Below are 21,851 nucleotides of genomic sequence, written 5' to 3' on the forward strand. Positions count from 1 at the left end.
GGAGAGAGAGAGAGCACAAGCAGGCAGAGAGGCAGGGGGAGAGTAAGAAGCAGCTCCCCACTTAGCAAGGAGCCTGATGAGGGGCTCGATCCCAGCACCCTGGGATCATGACCTAAGCCGAAGGCAGACGCTTAACCATCTGAACCACCCAGGTGCCCCAAACAGGTCTCATTCTAAAGCTCCTCTCCCAAGGGCATAAACTAGGCCTGGGACTGCTACTCTGGAGTGGGGGCAGGAACAGTGTCTGCACCCTTGCTATACTTCTAATCCCACCCACCACTCCCAACTCTGTTAGGACCAGGAAGAAGGCAAGGAGAAAGATGATTCATTAAGAGACAACCCATGGCAAGATGGGTCATTCTCTCTTTGGTTAACCACAACTCCTATCCCTTTATACCAGGGTTTCTCAACATCAGCACTACTGACATTTGGAAGCAGATAATTCTTCATATGGGAGCTGTCCTGTACATTGTAGGATGTTTAGCAGCATCCTTGGCCTCTACCCAGTAGATGCCAATAGCAACAACAAAAATGTTTCCAGACACTGCTGAATGTCCAATGGTTAGGGAAGGGAGAAGAGGGTGTCAAAACTGCTTTCCCCCTGTGCCCCCCACTGTTAAGAACCACTGTCTTACAAAAACATTATTAGGCCAGTGTCGTCGTCCCCGCCGTCCACCCCGCGCCCACCCCCCCCGCCCCCGCGCTGCTGTTGCTTCTTGGTTTAATGCTGACTAGCAAGTAGTCTCTTTGAGTATCAGGCATCCAAATGTCAGCCCTCTCATGGGAGAACACATTTGCTGGTTTACTGAAAAGCCCCACAGAAACTTTGCAGTGCCCAGGAGTGGGAAGTTTGAATCTGTCCCTATTTCCTGTTCCTCAACCTCAACCCCAACCTCTGCCCTCCCCCTGCTGGAACACTGACAAGATAGCTTAAGCCCTAGACACCTTCCAAAGCATCCATTCAACCCCAGACATTCACATACCTTCCCCTACCAATGAGCACCTCTAACCACCAAAAGAGGGTCTGGTGGGAGGACAAGTCAAATGATGCCTCTTTCCAAGAGAAGGGGACACTGCTATTCAAAAATCTCTGCATTCAAATTTGGTAAAGTGTTAACATTTGATGAATCTGGGTACAAAGCATATAGGTATTCTTTGCATTGTTTTTGCAACCTTTCAGTTAGTCTGAAATAATTTTTTTTTTAAATGAACCTCAGTTAGTTAAATGTCTGACTCCTGATTTCAGCTTGTTTTATTTTTATTTTTTTAAGATTTTATTTATTTGACAGAGAGAGAGAGAGAGCGAGCACAAGCAGGGGCAGCAGCAGAGGGAGAGGGAGAAGCAGGTTCCCCGCTGAGCACAGAGCCCGACGCGGAGCTTGATTCCAGGACGCTGGGATCATGACCTGAGCTGAAGGCAGATGCTTAACTGACTGAGCCACCCAGGCACTCCCAGCTTGAGTTTTGGTCTCAGGGTTGTGGGATCATGCCCCATGTCCAGCTCCACGCTAGGCGTGGAACCTGCTTGGGATTCTCTCTCCCCCTCTGCCCTCTCCCTCCTTGCTCGCATGCATGTGCTGTGTACCTGCTCTCTCTCTCAATAAAAAAAGCACCTCAAACAACAATCTTATTGGAGTAATAAGGATGTTCTACAACTAGATTATGATGATGGCTGCACAACTTGGTAAATTAACTAAGAACTGTTGAATTGTACACTTAAAGTGGGTGGATTCTATGATCCGTAAATTATCACAATAATTTTTTTCTTAAAAAAAAAAAAAAAAAAGGACCCCTGTATTCCCCTTGTACTACAGGTTAAAGATGACAGCCACAATGTCAATGCTGCTGGAAAGAAGCCTCTGAGGAAGATATACAGGGAAGGAACCTATCCCAGCAGTGAACTGATCCTCACCCCACCTCCCACCCCAGCCCACCCCTGCTTTGAGCTTTGGTTAACAATTCTAGGAAAATAGGAAAGATCCACATTGGTACCTACTAACCATCCGATTACAGCAATATCACCTCTAAAAACCAGCCCAAGGATTTCCTAAGTGGAGGCTTTATTTAAAATCTACTTCCAATAGTTCTTATTAATTTCTAACTGTATGGATACTAAAGCAGAAAGCCCACTCAAGGGGCTCCTGGGTGGCTCAGTTGTTAAGCATCTGCCTTTGGCTCAGGTCATGATCCCAGGGTCCTGGGATCGAGCCCCATATCGGGCTCCCTGCTCAGCGGGAAGCCTGCTTCTCCCTCTCTCCCTCCCCCTGCTTGTGTTCCCTCTCTCGCTGTCTGTCTCTCTGTCAAATAAATAAATAAAATCTTTAAAAAAAAAAAAAAAAGCCCACTCAACTCTACTGAGCAACTACCGTGCACAAGCCACGTGGTCACTTCAACTGTGGTGTGTTACTCAATTCCAATCATCATCTTCCAGATTTTCAGCTTAAGTGTTCTTCTGTGGTAAGCAGATACCATTAGCAAAGAAATTCTTCTTACATTTTAAGATTGAAGTTCTAAATCTCTAGCTTCCAGACAAATTGACAGACACCTTTTTTTTTTGTAGATGAATCTGTGTTTTATTTTAGACCTGGACTCATTCCCACTGGACTGGGACCCTGAACTAATTTCCATGCTAATTTTAAAAACTTTTTTTAAAATTGAGATACAGTTCACATACCATAAAATTCACTCTTTTATTGTGCTTTCTACAATGCAATGGGTTTTAGTATATTCACAAGGTTGGTCAATGAGCACTACTATCTAATTCTAGAACATTTCATCACCCTGAAAAGAGACCCTATTACCCATTACCAGTCACTCACTATTCCCTCTTGAGAGCACTTATCCCTAAGTGGCTGGTAACCAATAATCTACTTTCTTTTTTTTTTTTTAAAGATTTTATTTATTTATTTTAGGGAGAGAGAGAGTGTGAGAGCAGGGGGAGGAGCAGAGGGAGAGGGACAAGCAGACTCTACACTGAGCATGGAGCCCGATTCAGGGCTCAACCTCACAACCCTGAGACCATGACCTGAGCGGAAATCAAGAGTTGGATACTCAACTGACTGAGCCATCCAGGTGCCCCCAATAATCTACTTTTGTAATAAACTTCTTTCTCTTTTTTTTTTTTAATAAAGATTTTATTTATTTATTCATGAGAGACAGAGACAGAGGCAGAGGGAGAAGCAGGCTCCCCGCGGTGCAGGGAGCCCGATGCGGGACTCGATCCCAGGACCCTGGGATCATGACCTGAGCCGAAGGCAGACGCTTAAACGACTGAGCCACCCAGGCGTCCCAACTTCTTTCTCTTTTACTTATTTTCCTTTGGAAATAGCATTTATACAGATTAAACACAAATTTCACTTAGTCACAGAATTTGGTAAAATATACATTATTAGGATATAACATTAGCATTGCTAATCTCATGTTGTGAGATTAAAAATAATTATTAATCTAGATAAGCTTATCCATGATTATCAAAATCATACCATCAATGCTCTTAACAGGAAATAAGTACACATTATATATAATATATATCTATCTCATACATAAATGAGTTAGAAGGTGAAACAACAGCAGCTGAACACTTGGCATGGGAAGAATGAGACACAAAGACACTTATAACCTCCAAGTTCAGGGGGTGTGTGGGTGGCTCAGTCAGTTAAGCATTTGCCTCTGGCTCAGGTCATGATCCCAGGGTCCTGAGATTGAGCCCCATGTCGGGCTCCCTGCTCAGCAGGGAGTCTGCTTCTCCCTCTGCCTCTACCCCTCCCCCCCAATTCGTGCTTGCTCGCTCGCTCGCTCTCTCACTCTGCTAATAAATAAATAAATAATAAATAAAATCTTAAAAAAAAAAATAACCTCCAAGTTCAGCTCAGATGGAGAAGATGCCTAATAACACTGAATGCCACAGGTAGCCTAAGAGAATTCTGTGATGGGACGACTAGCAGCAATGCTAGGCTCAGAAACAAGGCTCCCTCCACCCCCAGGAGGGCTGGCATGGCCACGATCCTCTCTTCCCTCACATGCCTGGATGGATGCCTGTGCACTCATCCCGCAGACAATGTTGGGATAGATGCTGCCCAGCCTTTTTCACTTTCAGTCCGGGCAGCCCAGTCTCATGATAGAGGTAATGGCACCAGCAACAGCACCATCAGAACTGGCTGCCAAAGATCTACCTGCCACCCAAAGCAGCACTACCACTTCTCAGGCATCCCTGAGTCCCAAGAGGCGAATAAGCAATCAAGGAAAAGGAAGACAACCAGGCAGAGTCCAGTGTTAAAGAATCACTCTCTTCAGTACCTCTTCTGGTAGTGAGCACCCACCACAGGCTGACCACTGTACCAAGAGTTTCACAGAGATTAATCTCACAACTGCTCTGAGGGGGTTACTATGATTATTCCTCCATTTTACAGATGAGACTCTGAGATTGAGAAGTTACAAACGAACTAGGAAGTGACAAAGCTGGAATTCTAAACCTCTCAGTGCTCCTAACACCCTACACTGTCTGGAAGTATACAAAATCATAAACCAAAGTTAAAATCAAGATCACAAACTGAACCGTGCCTTTGTATAACCCCTTAGATAGTTAATTAGAATTATACATATTCTGCTTGTTTTTTTCAATAACTGTCTGTAATCAAGTTCCAAAGGCCACAAGACTGAAAATTAGCACTTTACACAACCCCGTTTTTATAAAAAGTACAGACATTAACTAAAAATACCAGATGAAAGAGGAGGTACAACATCAAAGACAAGACTAAAATACATAGGCATAGTTCCAATTTAGAACAAATTAAGAACTAAATTACTTCAATCTGGAGAAATGAACCATGTTATATACATGACAAAAATAATTATAAACCTCATCATAGGAGACACACTGGAAGTTCCCCTTAAAACTGACAAATGAGGGGTGCCTGGGTGGCTCAGTCAGTTAAGCGTCCGACTCTTGATTTTGGTTCAGGTCATGATCTCGGGGTCGTGATACTGAACCCCGCATCGAGCTCTGTGCTAGGCGTGGATCCTGCTTAAAATTCTCTCCCCCACCCTCTGCCCACCACTCTCGCTCACATATGTGTGCACTCTCTCTTAAAACAAAAAAACTACCAAATGATTCAAGAAAATTAAACTGACCAGTTTAGAGCACCTCTTGTAATTATTGCAGAAAGTCTGAGATATGGGTCTGAGATATGGTAAAGCCAGGGGCTGGTCATCAGAGCTTAGGGTTTTAAGGCCACAGGCTAGGGGCACCTGGGTGGCTCAGTCGGTTAAGCTTCTGCCTTCAGCTCAGGTCATGATCCCAGGGTCCTGGGATTGGAGCCCTGCATCAGGCTCCCTGCTCAGCAGGGTGTCTGCTTCTCCCTCTGCCCCTTCCTCTACTCGTGCTCTCTCATTCACTTTCTCTCTCTCAAATAAATAAATAAAATATTTTTTTAAAAAGTCACAGGCTAGGTTTGGTCTAACCATACTCCACATCCCCCATGTGGTGTGTCTGGCTCTTTCTCTTGGGAGAATTTAAGATTCGACGGCTAATGCAGCAGAAGCGCCTAGAGACCTGGAAGCAGTCCCCTGAGAATCAGTCCCAGTCAACAGGCTAAATGGGAAATACTGTTGATACAAAAATAATCCCCCTGGGTACTGCCACCAAATCCCTTTTTAGCCAGATACCCCAAGAAGCCAAGACTGAAGCTGCTGTCACTTAAGACTTTCTTGTTCCAGTCAGATGCAAAGTTGTTGTGATAATAACAACTATGGACTCAGTGTTCACTGTGTGCCAGGCCCAGTTCTAATCGCCCTACATGCATTAACTCATTTAATCCCTAGATGTGTGAGAGGACACTGGGACACAGAGACATTAAGCCACTTGACTAAATCACACAGAGAAAGGTGACAGAACAGGAATGAAACCCCAGGCAGTCTGCCTCCACATATTTAATTACTAAGATATACTGCCTCATGCCATTCAAGACTCAATTACTGGACAGGTAATTCTCTTAAATCCCGAGAGCAAGAATTTTCAGTAACTACTGATTTACACTCATTTTAGAATGCATTTTCCTTTCAATTTCCCACCAATAACCTCTACTGAGGACAATCAGAAGTACTGAAATTGAAGTTTCCAGGAAGAATGGCATAATTCAAGACATAAGTTATATAGCTGAGCCCTCGCTGGGATGCCACATTCTCTTCAGTGAAGTAGTTTTGGGGTGTGGGTTTAGGCAATAACACAACCTTGCAGGAATTTATAAAGATTACTGCTTTTTTGTTACTCGGAATGTACACAACTTAAATACTGAAGTGTTTCATACAGTAATGCTATCAACCTGAGTAAGATTCCAACAAACTAGGTCTTCACCTATTTTTTCCACCATGGCCTCACAAATAAGTCTTCCAAATGTCCACCCTCCAAAACATACGCTTTCTGTTGATCTCATTTTAATCAAAAGACAGACACCATTTCAGATTTGGCTTCCTTTACATTATTTTCAGAACCACCTTGGACATCCTGGTATCTTCAAAAACCCAAATTCTCTTAACTTTGGTGACACAAAAAACACTATTTCCTAAAATTTCATCCCCCTCTGTACCAGCAAAGGCCAGTGTCTCAAAGAATTTTCACGTTAGGTGATAATGGCATCTTTTCTTTCCACTTCATAAAGTCAGGCTGATTCTGTCATACAGCCAAGTCATCTTTGGCTAAAGAAGGCCACCAAAGCTAAGACAGCTGAAGTAAAAATTCCAGAGAAATGAATTCTTCCAGAGCTATCCTTTATAAGGGCATTTTAGTAAACATTTGGTTGAATGGGAACAGACAACAAACATCACACCTGCAAATGGAAGAAAGTAAAATGCTAATTTCTGTAGACCAACTGACAACAGCTTGAAAGAGCTAGTACTGGGCAACCACTAAAAGGGATTGATACTCTAATACAATGCTTCTTAGTCCCCTAAGTCCCAGTGCAATGGCACACACAGCAAAAGGAGATAATATTCACCCTCAAACCGCAGGGACTTGGACAACAAAGAAAGCCCAGGGTATATGACACTGCTAGAAATACTTTTCCCAGTAGGGGTAAAATAAAAACCCCTGCCTCACAGTGTTTGCTGGCTTTCTAATTCTAGACAGATACGGTGAAGGTATGCTGACAGATCTCTGCTGGAAATGAATTGCCCAGACAGCTGCTGGCTAGGTTTTGCCCTGAGGAGTCTTCTTGGCCACAATGCTCAGTACTGTGGTAGAGAGTCTACTGTCTGATGTCTCCATGAAGGCCCTGGAAAAGGGCTAGAGGGGCCCTGGTTATCATCCAGGACAACCTCTTGCAGGCACACATATACCATAATATTTGATAAAGCAAGCTGGCAGAAGGCTCCTTTATTCCCTTCCCCTAGACTTGTAAGTATCAGTCAATGATAAATAAAAAGACATTTCACATCAAGAATCAGGATAAGCAAATAATTGTAAAAAAAAAAAAAAAAAAAAAATTTCAACCCAAAGCATTCGATAGAAACCTCCTCAGAAGCATATACACAGACTCTACTCGGAGGTGTCCAGCAGATGGTGACTCAGAATCTATACCAATCTGGTCTGTAAGTAAAACCCGGATGGTAGGAGAATGAATGAATAGACAAAGACATTCATCTTCCATGAACACCTGCTTTATGCACTCTGAGAAGGACTTCTTTCACATTCTTACATCTCTCCTAAGATTTTGTACTGTTACTGGGCACCTGAACCACATCCATTTCCTTAAAGAATATCTAGATATAAAAATAAATTGATTTTCCTAGAATTATGATTGGAAATTACTTGACATGCAGAAGGGAGAGGGAGTAGGAGATGATCATCTAATTTCAAATGCTTACTAGGTACCAGATCCTATGCTAAGTGTTCTGTACACATTATTCACCAAATGTAATGTCACTCCTCAAGAAGCTCACCTGACCACCCCATGTAAAATTGTCCCCATCATGCATTCTTTCAATACCCTGCTCCATTATCTTTACAGAACTCAGCACTATCTTATATTGTTTTATATTTGTCTACTTGCTTATGCTCTATCTCCTATCACTAAGACAGAAGTTATATAATGTCTTGTTTACTGAAGCATCTCCAGCATCCAGAAAGCTGCCTGACACACAGCAGGCATTCATGAACATATGCTCTCATTTAGTCCACACCAGAGCCCCATGAGGTACTGGTAACAGAGGGAACTGAGGCTGAGGGAGGTAAAGAAACCTGCCAGAGACAACCCAGCTAGGAAGTAACATCTGACTACAGAACCTACACTCCTCTTTGCCATGCTATAGTACCTAGGTACAAAAATTCCCCTGGAGATCCCATTCTCAAAAGTCTTTCCATCAAAATGACTTGCACACATCTTATTGGGGTTAAGATTATTAGAAGGATGCTGAGTGGATCATAAAATCTATACAGTTCAGGAAAAGGATTCTGTTGTGTGGCAGTGCTATAGCAATATGTCCTGTGTCCCATGACTAGGGGAAGAATAAAAAGCTAGGAAAGGAGGTTGACTGAATAAGGATATGGTGCTACCTTCTTTAGGAATTATTCCAGTGAATATTAAAAATGAGATCATACAAAAATTTGGAATTTGAGAGAACACCCCATGGGATCTATGAATACCACCATAATGTCTGTCACTTTCTTGGTCTAAGCTCCTGGAAGACAGAGGCTGTCTCTTATTTGTACTTCTACGCAGAGTACCTTATGGTACATATGCATAAGGACAGCTACCTGTCAAAACATCCTATTTCACCCCGAAAGAACTTTGGCACAGCTCGTGCTTTGTTCTGGTATCTCATTCACCGGGCAGGAGTCGGTCAACAGGGACTTGGGAGCCCTAAGAATGTTCACAGAATGTGTGGGGAGGGTGGGAGTAGAGATGTTGAAAAGCCATACCCCCTCAATGAATATTTAATGTAGTTTTAGTACATTAAATGTACGAAATGTACATGTAAATTTAGAGTAAATGAATATTTTCCAGATATGGCTCCAAAAGAAACCCTGCCTAGGATAAACCTTGTTTTTAAAGAAGGCTGTCCTGGTTCTATTTAACACGTCATCTTTAAGGGGCTAGAAACTTCAGGCAGGGTTCTTTGTTGGGACAGAGGGAAGAGGCAGTTAAAACACAATATTGTTATTTTTTAAGATTGAAGATCAAATAGCTCTGATAAAAAGTAACACCCCTCTAGGAGAAACACACAGTTGGGAGAATGGTACAAAAGAGAACGGCATGGCATGTGCCATGGTTCCCCCATTTATGTTTCCACCACCCATAGTATTATTTAGCACAGTGATCGCACAGTGACAAAGGCCTTAATGATTATTTAGTGATAACAAGACGTTCATGAATTAAATGAGTGTTCTCAAATTAGGATAGTCAGAATGGAATCAACCATAAGCATAAAGATTGGGACCTTCACTCTCCTCTCAAAATATTGGTAGGTGGCACAGTTTCTAACATAACTAATATCTATTAAATGACTGGCTTAATGATGGACAATGAACAAATCAGTCAACAAGAACTCTGTCAAGGGGGTATGGTCCTAATCCAGTCATTCTCTGAGGATCTAACAGTATTTATACTACTAACAATAGGTATGGATACGTCAAATTTTCCTCTAATTAGTGCTTGTTCCCAAAGGATTTACAGCATGTTATTTCCATACCCATAAGGGGAGAACATGGCAAAAGAAGGGAAAAGGTGAAGTGTAATGAGCCATGCTGAATGGAACAAAGCTGATGAAAGGGATCAGGCTCTAAGAGAGGAAGAATTGTCATGCAACACTACTCTTCTCTGGCAGAGCCTTAAGGGCTCTTACCCTTAAGGGCACACTGCATTCACAGTTAAGTACAAGCAGTGGATACATAAAAATCAAACTGTATCATTAAGCTTCTTTCTTCCACTTTACAGATGAAGGAACTAAGACACCACAAAGAAAATAACTTTCCCCAAGGAAACACCGTGACAAGAAGGATTCTATCCACTTCATAATTCCTTCCAAAACTACCAGGCAGGATTCAATTAAAAGTCCAAATGACAGTTCTAGGTGGCAAGCTGAATACAGCTAGATGTTTTAAACATAAGGTAAGTATAGATTCAGATTCACCAGCTCTGACTATATGCAGCCAAGAACTTGAGTACAAAACTCCAATCTGTAAGAGAACCATGATGAAGGCAATACACACGAACAAGCCATTCCTCTTTCCCTGATGGCCGTCCTGAGAAAGCAGCACATGCAGGCAGGACCTGAGTGACACAGGAGTTGCCATCAGTGGTCTTCACCCTAGGTCTGGGTATAAGTACTGAGCTAGAATTCCTGTGCCAGGCAGATCCTTGAGATCACAGACAGTCAAGGATCATTCTCTGCATTAGGATCTCCTTATCTGTCACACTCCAAACCTGTCATTTTTTCCCATCTACTATCTTTGTCATCTAGTCCAACTGCACATGGGCTCTAGTTTTTAAAATACACTTGTGTCCATTAACTCTTACAGAGAAACCCTCCCAGCTTCTTCTGAAGTTTCTCCTCACAATCGCTTTCTGGTTGGAATGTGGTATACTCCAAATACAGATTTCTAGTACCTTTCCAAAGTTCAATCATTTGAAACCCTCCCTCCCCATACATAAAAAATATATCCTTCCAGCATCATTTGACCGAAGTATAAAGCAACCTGGTTGGCCTCCATGCATCCGATGGCATCTTCCAAGAGTGAAAACTCCACGCAGACATAGCCATAGTCGTAACCTGGGGACAGCATTTAAATACAGACGGGAGTGGTGTTAGTGCCTTGCAAACACAAAAGACACACTTAAATCCCCTGTTTCTGAACCCCTTAACATAAGCCCTCCCAACTAGACCCTCCCTCCCCTATACTAGGCAAAGCTGCTACCCCAAACAGAAAAAAGTACTGAAGGAAAATCTGGATGTTTCTGGGCTTTGAGAGTCATTCCAAAATGGTTTTTTCTATTAACCAAGAAGATCTGCCCTCTTTAGCACTGATGGTCTGGTGAGGGTGCCCCAGAGTTAGGTAATCCCAAAGAAAGTTCAAGTGGGGACCCAGAACATTTCACCACAGGCTGAATCTTCTGGAAAAACAAAGTCAACAAGAACAGGAAAAGTATCTGGGAAAAAAAAAAACAACAACAAAAAAAACGTATCCCGAGAGGAAGGAGAAGCAATTATCCCAAAGCTATGCTAATAGTCACCACTTTTCAAGCAGAAACCACCTTCAAAGACAGAAGTGCTGCTGACAGACTGAGGCAACTATTCTGTTTGGATACCACAGGAGGCTTCTGGTTGGCAGGGGACAGACCATTTCAGGTCTCCTCTTTTTTTCCTTGTTTCAACTCAAGTCATAAACCAGCTTAAATCTTTATGAAAGGAAGAAGGTGTAAAAGCATAAATAAGTACAAATAGCTGGGTCCAAAATTGTGCTTGTGCACAAAGACTGGCGGTAGAGTAGGCTGGGGGAGAGATAGCGGTTGTTAGCAATCAGTACAAGTTCAAGAATCGTATAAACCACTGGAGTTATAGGACTCTTCACCTTTCTCCTAAGCAAGTGTCATGTGCAACTCTCATGACCCATGAGATTGGGAACTCATGGGATTTACAGGCTGCTGAGTTCTAATACGAACCCATCCTATAATTTCCCGGATACTGGTACCACATGACTACAAAAACGCACTTGGCAATACAATGCTCCACAATGGCTTCCACGCTTCCTCCACTGCCTCATAGGATAAAGAAGCTCATCTTTAGGAGTGATGCTGTGCAAATGAACAGCAAGAAAAAGATGCAATTTGTTCGGATGAGAAACCAAACTCAGGGAGGAGAAACAACACAAAACCCAGGCCAATTCTGAGCACAGAGTATATATAACAATAGGAAACTGAGTATCATTAAATCCAGGTATCAAAGACCAAAAAAAATAAAAAAACAAAACAAAAACTAGAGCAACAGAAAATATAACTTAAAAACCAGACCGAATTTGGTGAGATGGGTTGGATTCCTTGTCACATGGAAGGAATGGCCTGAAATGTTTTGTTATGATGATAATAAAACTGTGACCTCAGACTTGCTAAACTCCAAGTTAAATACTCCACTCTTACAATGGTATCGGCTGATTCTTGCTTAGAATTTTAGGAAATGACCAGGAGGAAGAAAACAAATCTGCTAGAAATCCCAGCATCACCTTAGGTTGAGAGAGAGATTTTTCTATTTGATTTTACAGCTTTGACCAACACAGATTAAAACTAACCACTGCAACCTCTACTTAAATTTACCACAAAATCAGCCTCCTCTGATTAGTAACTATTTGAAGAAATGAAACTACTTTAAAGAAACAGTATATGTATTTATATATATCCTATTAACAATAGAAATTGTTTTGTTAGTTAATTCTGTTCAAGTGGATTTTCTTTATCAAACTCAGTGAAATTCTCCTACAGAAACTTTCTGCATTTTGGGGACCCCTGGGTGGCTCAGACTCTTGATCTCAGCTCAGGTCTTGATCTCATCAGGGTCATGAGTTCAAGCCCTGCATTGGGCTCCATGCTGGGTGTGGAGTCCACTTTAAAAATAAATAAATAAATAAATGAAAGAAAGAAAGAAAGAAAGAAAAAGAGGGAGAAAGAAAGAAAGAAAGAAAGAAAGAAAGAAAGAAAGAAAGAAAGAAAGAAAGAAAGAGAAAGAAAGAAAGAAAGAAAGAAAGAAAGAAAGAAAGAAAAAGAAAGAAAAAGAAAAAGAAAACTTTCTGCATTTTGTAAAGCGCTCTGAATGTTCTTGGAAAACACTGTAGAATAGCATCATTCTATATTCTATAGAATAGCACGAAGCAACTAAGGTGCCTTTTATCAGCAAATATCTACTGCATACACTCAACTGCATGTCCACAATCAGAAAGGGGTAGCCATGGAACAAGCAGATATACTCTCAAGTGTGTTGGTTACCTCTACAGAGCATAACAAGGTCCAGGTGTGTAGAAAGCAACCCTCTCTACAGCTGCCAAAACGAAAAACACAGAGAACTAACACCACATTGGAAAAGCCCTGAGTTTCGTTTCTGTACTTAGAGAAGTAACTATTGTGGCCCAGAGGAGCGCACAGAATCTGTGGACAAAGAGAAAGAGAGATTTATGACAACATTCATACTTTACTAAAGAACAAACAAGACTTTGATACTATAGTCACTGGGAAGGAAAAGATACAGTTTGCAAGAGACATTATGAGCATCTCCATATACCAACTCTGCAATACATATGTTAACAATGTACTTCAGATTGAATATTAAATCCACAAGCCCAACATTCAATTTCTTTTGCCTGAAACTTTAGCTATTAAATAATACCAAAAATTTAAGGTTTAATTATAATGCCTGAAACTTAAAAAGAAGAAAAAAAAAGTACCCAATCTTGATCTTAGGGATTTTGTGTGTCAGACTCACAGTTGTACAAGGATTTTCAGGAATTGCCCAAATGGACAACAATACTAAATAATACTTAGTATGTAATACTTACAAGGCACTTGTTGGTGCAAGGCTGCATTCTAAACACTTTACACACACTAATTAAATCCTCACAATACTACCCTATGAGATAAATACTATTAACCTCATTTTACCAATGGGGAAGCAGGCAAAGAAAGAGTAAGTAATTTCCTCAAAATCACCTCAGGGATAAGTAGCAATACGGGCTCAGAGCCAGGCAGTCCAGATTCAAACTGATGCTGTTAACTGGTACACTGATAGCCTCTCACCTTTAAATAAAATCCTAGACTGATAGAAGTAATCTGAACTCTGAACTTTACTAAGCCCTGCCACAGAAAGAGTCCCACATGCCCAAGCACAGATAAGACCATGTCTGTAGTTGAGAAATATAGAAATCTGCAGCACACCAGTTACCCCTATTCTAAAATACCTATAGCAGAACCTTGTGCGTGGACCCAAGTATGCAAGTTAGAAGGCATTCACACTCATGGACTGCTATACTGGCTACCAAAAGTCTTCTGCAAAGACAAAAATCCAAAAGTCTTGTTGTAATGATAGCTATAAAAATTATAATACAGTAAGATCCTTGATATGCGATATTTAATAGAGCATATTTTAAAAGCTTTAAAAATGAGGACAATTATATAAAATGTGTATAGGAAAAAGAACTGAAATTAAATACTATGAAGTCACATCTAACTCAGAAGTTAGAGAGAAAAGTCTGCATATGAGATGAAAACTTCATGCATTGTCAAAATCATACTCGAACACCCCAACTTGAAGAACAACATACCATCTCTCAATATAGGTTAAGTCCAACACTGCCAGTTTTTCCTCCAGCGTCGCAACAGATCGCTTTCCTTTTGGTTGACACCAGATGAAGAAGCTGGCTTGCATTTAAGGGCCATAATGTATGAAAAACATATCACTTTAAATAACAGAATCACAGCTAGCACAGTGAATGCTCACACTTAGGGAAACTTGGGAGACAGAGACTAACTGAAGCCATGACTGAGTCACATCCCACCTCTCATGCTCACTCCATGAGAGGGAAGATGGGGTTGGGGAGAGGGGTTGAGCAAGCACAGGTGAATATATGGAAATCTGAAAATGATGTAATGCAACACAACTGTACACGAACATGATTACAGTGGTTGTATTGTTACAGTGGGATTTCTTTTTAATTCCTCAGATGTCATTTTATAATTCACAGAATAAGTTCTAGTAGACCTATTCCACCCACAGACCTAAACATTCTGAAAACGACCAACCAACCTTGCATTCAGAATTGCTAGGAACCATTTAGGAATCATTAAGATGGTAAACTTGGTGTTAACAGTCCCATAGATAGATTCTGACCTAAGGAGTAAAAAAAATCTTTTATTACCTTTTTCTTCTATTGCCACATGCTAGAAGTCTGGTGGGCTGATGGGTCTTTATGCTTATTTATATGACTATTAAAAAAAGCATATTTTACTCCATTTTCTAACCTAACTAAATGTATAGATTGCTCATAAAAATGTGAATGCTCCTTACAGGTTTTTTTGTTTGTTTGTTGGCAGCTGAGAAGGATGAGAACAGGGAAAGAAGGAAATCTATAAAGGTAACATTAAAATTTCAATTCTTCTTCATATTCATTAATCATATGATTGCCTATTACCCAAAAAAGTATCTGTGATAAAAGCTAACAGGTGCTGAAGGGGGAACAAGGTACAGAAAACAAAGCCCTAATGAATAATATCCAATATCTTTTAGTCTCTGCTCCTAAAAAAGCTGACTCAGAGATGCTGACAAACATGGCCCTTAATTGTTCAAGTCACCTGTAATGTCTATGCCAAGCCCGGCTTTTATAATAATTATACAGCAATTTTTACTTAGGCAAATGAGATGAGCAGCCTTCTGTTCGAACTAGTCTAGAAAAGCCCAACTAACATAACCAAGACCAGCTGATCTTTCCAGTAGGTACGCTGATAAAGCCAAGAATATACATACCAACTATGGAATGTAAAAAAGGAATCAGGATTTTAAAGGACATAAGGGAAGGGGAATCATGATGAGCACTGAGTAATCTATAGAATTGCTGAATCACTATACTATATACCTGAACTATATATGCCACCCAGGTGTCCCCAATGTACAAGATTTCTAACAGGTACTTTGCTCGTTAAAGCCTCAAGCAGGGGTGCCTGGGTGGATCAGTTGGTTAAGCGGCTGCCTTTGGCTCAGGTCATGATCTCATGGTCCTGGGAAAGAGACCCGTCTCGGGCTCCCAGCTCAGCAGGGAGTCTGCTTCTCCCTCTGCCCCCACCCCTGCTCATGCTCTCTCTCTCAGTTAAATAAAATCTTTTTTTTTTTTAATTTATTTATTTGACAGAGAGAGAGATAGCGAGAGCAGGAACACAAGCAGGGGGAGTGGGAGAGGGAGAAGCAGGCTTCCCGCCGAGCAGGGAGCCTGATGTGGGACTCGATCCCAGGACCCTGGGATGATGACCTGAGCCGAAGGCAGACGCTTAACGACTGAGCCACCCAGGTGCCCTCAGTTAAATAAAATCTTAAAAAAGAAACACCTCAAGTGAATATGCACCTGCAGCTTGCCTTATGAAAATTAGGAAAATATCTGATTTATAGGTCAACCTACTATCTGAGAGGAACACAACTGGACTCCATGAAATACATCATTTCGACATCTTACAAGCACTTTCAATCCTCTTCCCCTCAACTATTCACATAAGGCTTGCTGGTTTATAATAAAAGATGAAATGAGGAAGATACAGAGTCATGATTACTTGCTAAATTTTTGAAAACTGCATATGGTTCTATTTTATTTAGTGCTCCATCTGTGCCAACTGGTTATTAAAAAAAAAGGAGGGGGATGGTTGTATTTTCAAGTAGTTTTCAAAGTCCAAAATTAATCTTAGGGTTACTTCATCTTAATGATGGTTGTCTGGGCCCAGGATATCATTTGTTAGGAAAATCTCACCCTTATTTAATTCATTTAAATTCCAATGACATTAACGTTATGTAAGCACATTGGAAGGGTATGTCCTTGACATCAGAGAGATTTTGTTGTTTTTTTTTTTCCAGATTTTGTTTATTTATTTGGGAAAGAGAGAGAGAGAACTAACAACAGTGGGGAGGGGCAGAGGGGGAGAGAGAGAAGCGGACTCCCCATTGAGCAGGAAGCCTGATGCGGGGCTCAATCCCAGGACCCGGAGATCATGACCTCAGCGGAAGGCAGAAGCCCAACCGACTGAGCCACCCAGGCGCCCTGAGCTCTTTTCATTTCTATTATTTCCAACACTAGCATAATACCTGGTACACGATGGTGCTCAGTTAATACCACAGCAATTGTAAGGAGTTTCTTCACTGGAGCAACACACAAGAAAAGTAACTTCTCCAGTTTGTACATATGCAGAAGCTAACTCATCACGTGCTTTCAGTCGAGCCACTTCTCTCTAGGCCTGGGTTATTCATATGCCAAGTTGCAATGGTGGTAACTCCTTTGCAGGGTGGTTTCAGAGTGCATGAGATAATGCATTTCAGAACCCCCACATTTCTATTACAAAGCATTATCAGGGACTAAAGATCAGACAGTACCTGTGTTGGTGCTCCTCAAATATGCCCCAGTATTAAAATTTTTTTTTAAAGATTTTATTTATTTGAGAGACAGAATGAGAGAGAGAGAGAGAGACAGAGTGCACATGAGAGGGGGGAGGGTCAGAGGGAGAAGCAGACTCCCTGCTGAGCAGGGAGCCCGATGCGGGACTGGATCCGGGAACTCCAGGATCATGACCTGAGCCGAAGGCAGTCGCTTAACCAACTGAGCCACCCAGGCACCCAAACCCAGTATTAAAATTTTAGCACTGATGAATTGCCTCACTGATTTCTAGTTTATGCTAAGAATATATCTGTTTCCCCCATAGATCACAAAGCTATTTTCATTTTTTTTTTAAGATTTTATTTATTTGACAGAGAAAGACACAGCAAGAGAGGGAACACAAGCAGGCGAGTGGGAGAGGGAGAAGCAGGCTTCCTGCTGAGCAGGGAGCCCAACGTGGGACTCTGATCCCAGGACCCGGGGACCACGACCCGAGCCGAAGGCAGACACCCAACAACTGAGCCACCCAGGCACCCTAAAGCTATTTTAATTTCAAGTGGGGAAAAATATGGCCCACAAACATTTTTCCATTGCCTGGACCCTAGTGCAAATAAAAGGACAAGTCACCACTGTTCTAAGGGGCTCTGGGAAGGTTCCACAAAGATAGTGGCTTCTGAGTTGGAAGTTGCTCAAGATGAGAACAGATCGCAGTAGTCCAGCCATTTACCTATTCCGGAAGTAAAATAGCATCCAGAGAAGAGTCAGACAACTGGCATTCCGTGAGACTCACACTCTGACCAGACCGTAAGCCTAGGTCACCTATACCTTGTAACAGAAAACTGATGCCCAACTAAACGTACTAGATACCAGCGAGATCCACATTTGGGATCCCCATCTGTGGTAATATAGAAAGATACTTGGTCTCTGTTCCAGTTTCCTGGCATGGAGTTCTTAAAACTCTTGGAATTTCCTGAATGATAAGGGTGATATGAGTGCCTTTTGTTCTAACGAGGTGACTCTTGGTGGGCTCCTAGATAGCAGCAGGATGGGGCCTGGTGATCAGAATGTCCAAGCCTTGATCTGAAGCTTGGAACTTTCAGCCTAACCCCTCCTATTTACGGGAGGGGAAAGGAGCTGGAATTTAAGCTAATCACCAGCAGCCACAATGATTTAATCAATAATGACTACATAATGGAACCTCCCATAAAAACCCCTCAGTGATGGAATTTGGAAAGCTTCCACGCTGGTAAAAGCACCCACATGCATCTGTGTGCTATTTTCTCTACTTCTTGTCTGATCATTTCCTGTAACACCCATGAAAAGTCCTGTTTTATTTATTTTTTATTTTTTTTAAAGGTTTTATTTATTTGACAGAGCACAAGCAGAGGGAGAGAGAGGGAGAAGCAGGCTCCCCGCTGAGCAAGGAGTCTGATGCAGGACTCGATCCCGGGCTGAAGGCAGACGCTTAACTGACTGAGCCACCCAGGCGTCCCAAAAGTCCTGTTTTATTTTAACTCTCTGAAAATAAGGGGACATCATTAACAATTACTTGCTGACCTCTCTGACCAACGATTATCTCCAATCATTCATTTAGGTATTCTTCTTTTTTTTTTTTTAAAGATTTTATTTATTTATCTGTCAGAGAGAGACACAGCACGGGGAGCAGCAGGCAGAGGGAGAAGCAGGCTCCCCACTGAGCAGGGAGCCCGATGTGGGACTGGATCCCAGGACTCTGGGATCATGACCTGAGCCGGAGACAGACGCTTAAGCGACTGAGCCACCCAGCTGTCCCAGATGTTATTCTTTTTCTAAGCCCGTTAACTCTAAAAATCCTATGTTTGTCATCCTCTAGTGACTTTAGGATTAGAAATAACTGAACATTTTTTGGGACACCTGGGTGACTCAGTCAGTTGGGCATCTGCCTTTGGCTCAGGTCATGATCCTGGGGTTCTGGGATCGGGTCCTGAGTCAGGCTCCTTGCTCAGCGAGGGAGCCTGCTTCTCCCTCTGCCTGCTGCTCCCCCTGCATGTACTCTTGCTCTCTCTCATGTGTGCTCTCTCTCTCTGGCAAATAAATAAATCTTTAAAAAAAGTAAAAAGAGGGACGCCCTCTTTTTTTTCTTTCCAGCCAGGAAACTGGAACACCACTGGGTGGCTCAGTTGGTTAAGCGGCTGCCTTCGGATCAGGTCATGATCCTGGAGTCCCGGGATCGAGTTCCGCATCGGGCTGCCTGCTCGGCGGGGAGTCTGCTTCTCCCTCTCCCGCTCCCCCCTCTTGTGCTCTCTCTCTCACTCTCTCTCTCAAATAAATAAATAAAATCTTTGAAAAAAAAGAAAAAAAAGAAAAAAGAAAAAAGAAATAACTGAACATTTTTCATCAAGTTATTCAGAGTGGTAAACTTCAAACTTTCAGCCAAAAAGAACCTATGATCCCTTAAAAAAAATTGATTTATAAGATATTGTGGCCTATTCAGATGAATACAGAAAACTCATCCCATATACCCATTTTCCACAGAAACTGAAGCCCCTAAGGTCAAAGATTACAATGCTCGTGATCACCAATGTATCCTCTGCATCTCAACATGTTATAACTATTGGTTGGATAAATAAATCAATAAACAAACAATAACATTCTCTAGTAGTCTGTAGAGCCATACACTAATCAGAATGGCACATATTTGGTAGGTAACACCAAAGAATGAATCATAACCTTTTCAAGGTTATAGAGTGCTATTTTATTTTTAAAAGATGAAAATACAACATTTTCTAAGCATACCATAATGAATTGAACTGAGACTAGGGACAATCAATTATGAACTCCACCAATAACGTGTAAGTACCAGTTAGTAGGCCATTAATATCTGCACTGAAGCTCTGTAAATATTCTATATACTCATGAAAATGCTGTTAAGAAATCAATCTTTATATGACTTGTCAACCAATTTTCAAGGCTTATTTTCTAAAACTGAGATGTAATTTATACCATAAAATACACCGTTTTAGAGTATACAATTCAGGGGCACTTGGCTGGCTCAGTAGGTGGTGTGCGACTCTTGGTCTCAGGACTGTGGGTCCAAGCCCCACGTTAGGTGTAGAAATCACGTAAAAATAAAGGGGCGCCTAGGTGCCTCAGTCAGTTGGGCATCCAACTCTTGGTTTCAGCTTGGGTCATGATCTTGGGGTGGTGAGACTGAACCCTGTGTCAGGCTCCCCACTTAGCGCAGAATCTACTTGTCCCTCTCCCTCTCCTACCTGCCTCTCTCATAAATAAAAATAAAATCTTTAAAAAGAAATCTTAAGGGATGCCTGGTCAGTTAAGTGTCTGACTCTTGATTTTGGCGTAGGTCATGATCTCAGGGTTGTGAGACGCAGCCCGTGTCAAGCTCTGCACTGGGTGTGCAGCCCGCTTAAGATTCTCTCTCCCTTTCCCTCTGCTTCTCCCCACCTCCCTCCAAAAAAAATCTTAAAAATAAAATGAAACAAAATAAAGTGTACAATTCAGTGGTATATTTACAAAGTAGTGTCACCATGACCACTAAGTAATTCCAAGAAGGCTTACATGTAAATTAGATAGAAGACCTAAATGCTAACATGAGAAACAAGGAAGCAGGTAAAAATTGCTTTAATTTACATTTTGAGGGTGGAGAATTTAAGCTAGAAAGGGTGAGCACAGATCAGATGTTCTGGTGCAAGGAGAAAGTTAAAAGAAGAAGCCAATGTATTTTCATATCCTATAAATAGTTTGTATGTATGGCCTCTATCTTGTGCCCATTGAAGGTAATTGTACAATGACTTTTCCTCCATGGACTGAAGCTGGGAGTCACTGTCATGCTATGTTCCCATGCTATGTAGTTTAGGTAGAGATCTCCAAGACTACACAGTCTACCAACCAAAAAGCACCAAGGTGGTGGTCCTTGTTTCTGAATAAAATGATGCCTTGGGTTGTGAAGATGTTCCATTATCAGATCTAGAATGAAACTCCAGGGGCACTCCAGGCTCAGTTGGTTAAGCATCTGCCTTCGGCTCAGGTCATGATCTCAGGGTCCTGGGATCAAGCTCCACGTCCGGCTCTCGGCTCAACAGGGAGTCTGCTTCTCCCTCTTCCTCTGTGCTCTCTCTTTTTCCCTCTCTCTCCCTCAAATAAATAAATAAAATCTAAAAAATAAAATAAAACTTATAGAATGAAACTCCATACCCAAAAGCCCCAAGGATTGGAATAATGCAGGCAGTCCAATAAAAGTCAACAATAGGGCACCTCGGTGGCTCAGTTGGTTAAGTGACTGCCTTCAGCTCAGGTCATGATCCTGGAGTCCCGGGATCAAGTCCCACATCGGGCTCCCTGCTCAGCGGGGAGTCTGCTTCTCCCTCTGACCCTCTTCCCTCTCATGCTCTCTCTCAAATAAATAAATAAAATCTTAAAAAAAAAAAAAGTCAACAATAGTATTAAAACTTCCCTTCCAGGGCTATAAATTACCACAGCCATCCTTCATAACCTAAGTGGTTTCAACAAAGGAGCTTAAACTGGAGAACGAGTCAGCTCCCAGAATAGAAAATGAGTTTCATCTTAAGTGTCAGGAAAGCTAACCACCCCAAAGAAAAAGACTGCTTTAGTTAAGCCAGTAATCCTAAAGTACTGCTTTCCAAAAACAGTACTGAGATTCTACCTTTTTAAAAAAGATTTTATTTATTTATTTATTTATTTATTTATTTATTGGGGGGGGCAGAAGAGGAGGGAGAGGGATAAGCAGACT

At 41.7% G+C, this 21,851-nt stretch overlaps 1 protein-coding gene across 7 annotated transcripts in view; it reads right to left on the minus strand.

Moving 5' to 3' along the window:
• Positions 1–21,851, minus strand: part of RBM6 (RNA binding motif protein 6) — a 107,869-nt gene that overhangs the window by 44,698 nt on the left and 41,320 nt on the right. For 4 of the 7 annotated variants that reach the window (XM_064595808.1, XM_045862338.3, XM_064595804.1 and 1 more), the window contains one exon: positions 10,691–10,764. The exons of 2 other annotated variants lie outside the window; for them this stretch is intronic. In XM_064595808.1, coding sequence (XP_064451878.1) covers positions 10,691–10,764 — 74 coding nt within the window. Of the gene's footprint in view, positions 1–10,690; positions 10,765–21,851 lie in introns of those variants that run through there. One more of the 7 variants, XM_054504744.2, reaches the window with a different exon arrangement.

Source organism: Mirounga angustirostris, unplaced genomic scaffold, assembly GCF_029215605.1.
Source record: "Mirounga angustirostris isolate CCGP_5_RB_7025 unplaced genomic scaffold, mMirAng1.0.hap1 SCAF_1, whole genome shotgun sequence".
In the NCBI taxonomy this organism is placed as follows: domain Eukaryota; kingdom Metazoa; phylum Chordata; class Mammalia; order Carnivora; family Phocidae; genus Mirounga; species Mirounga angustirostris.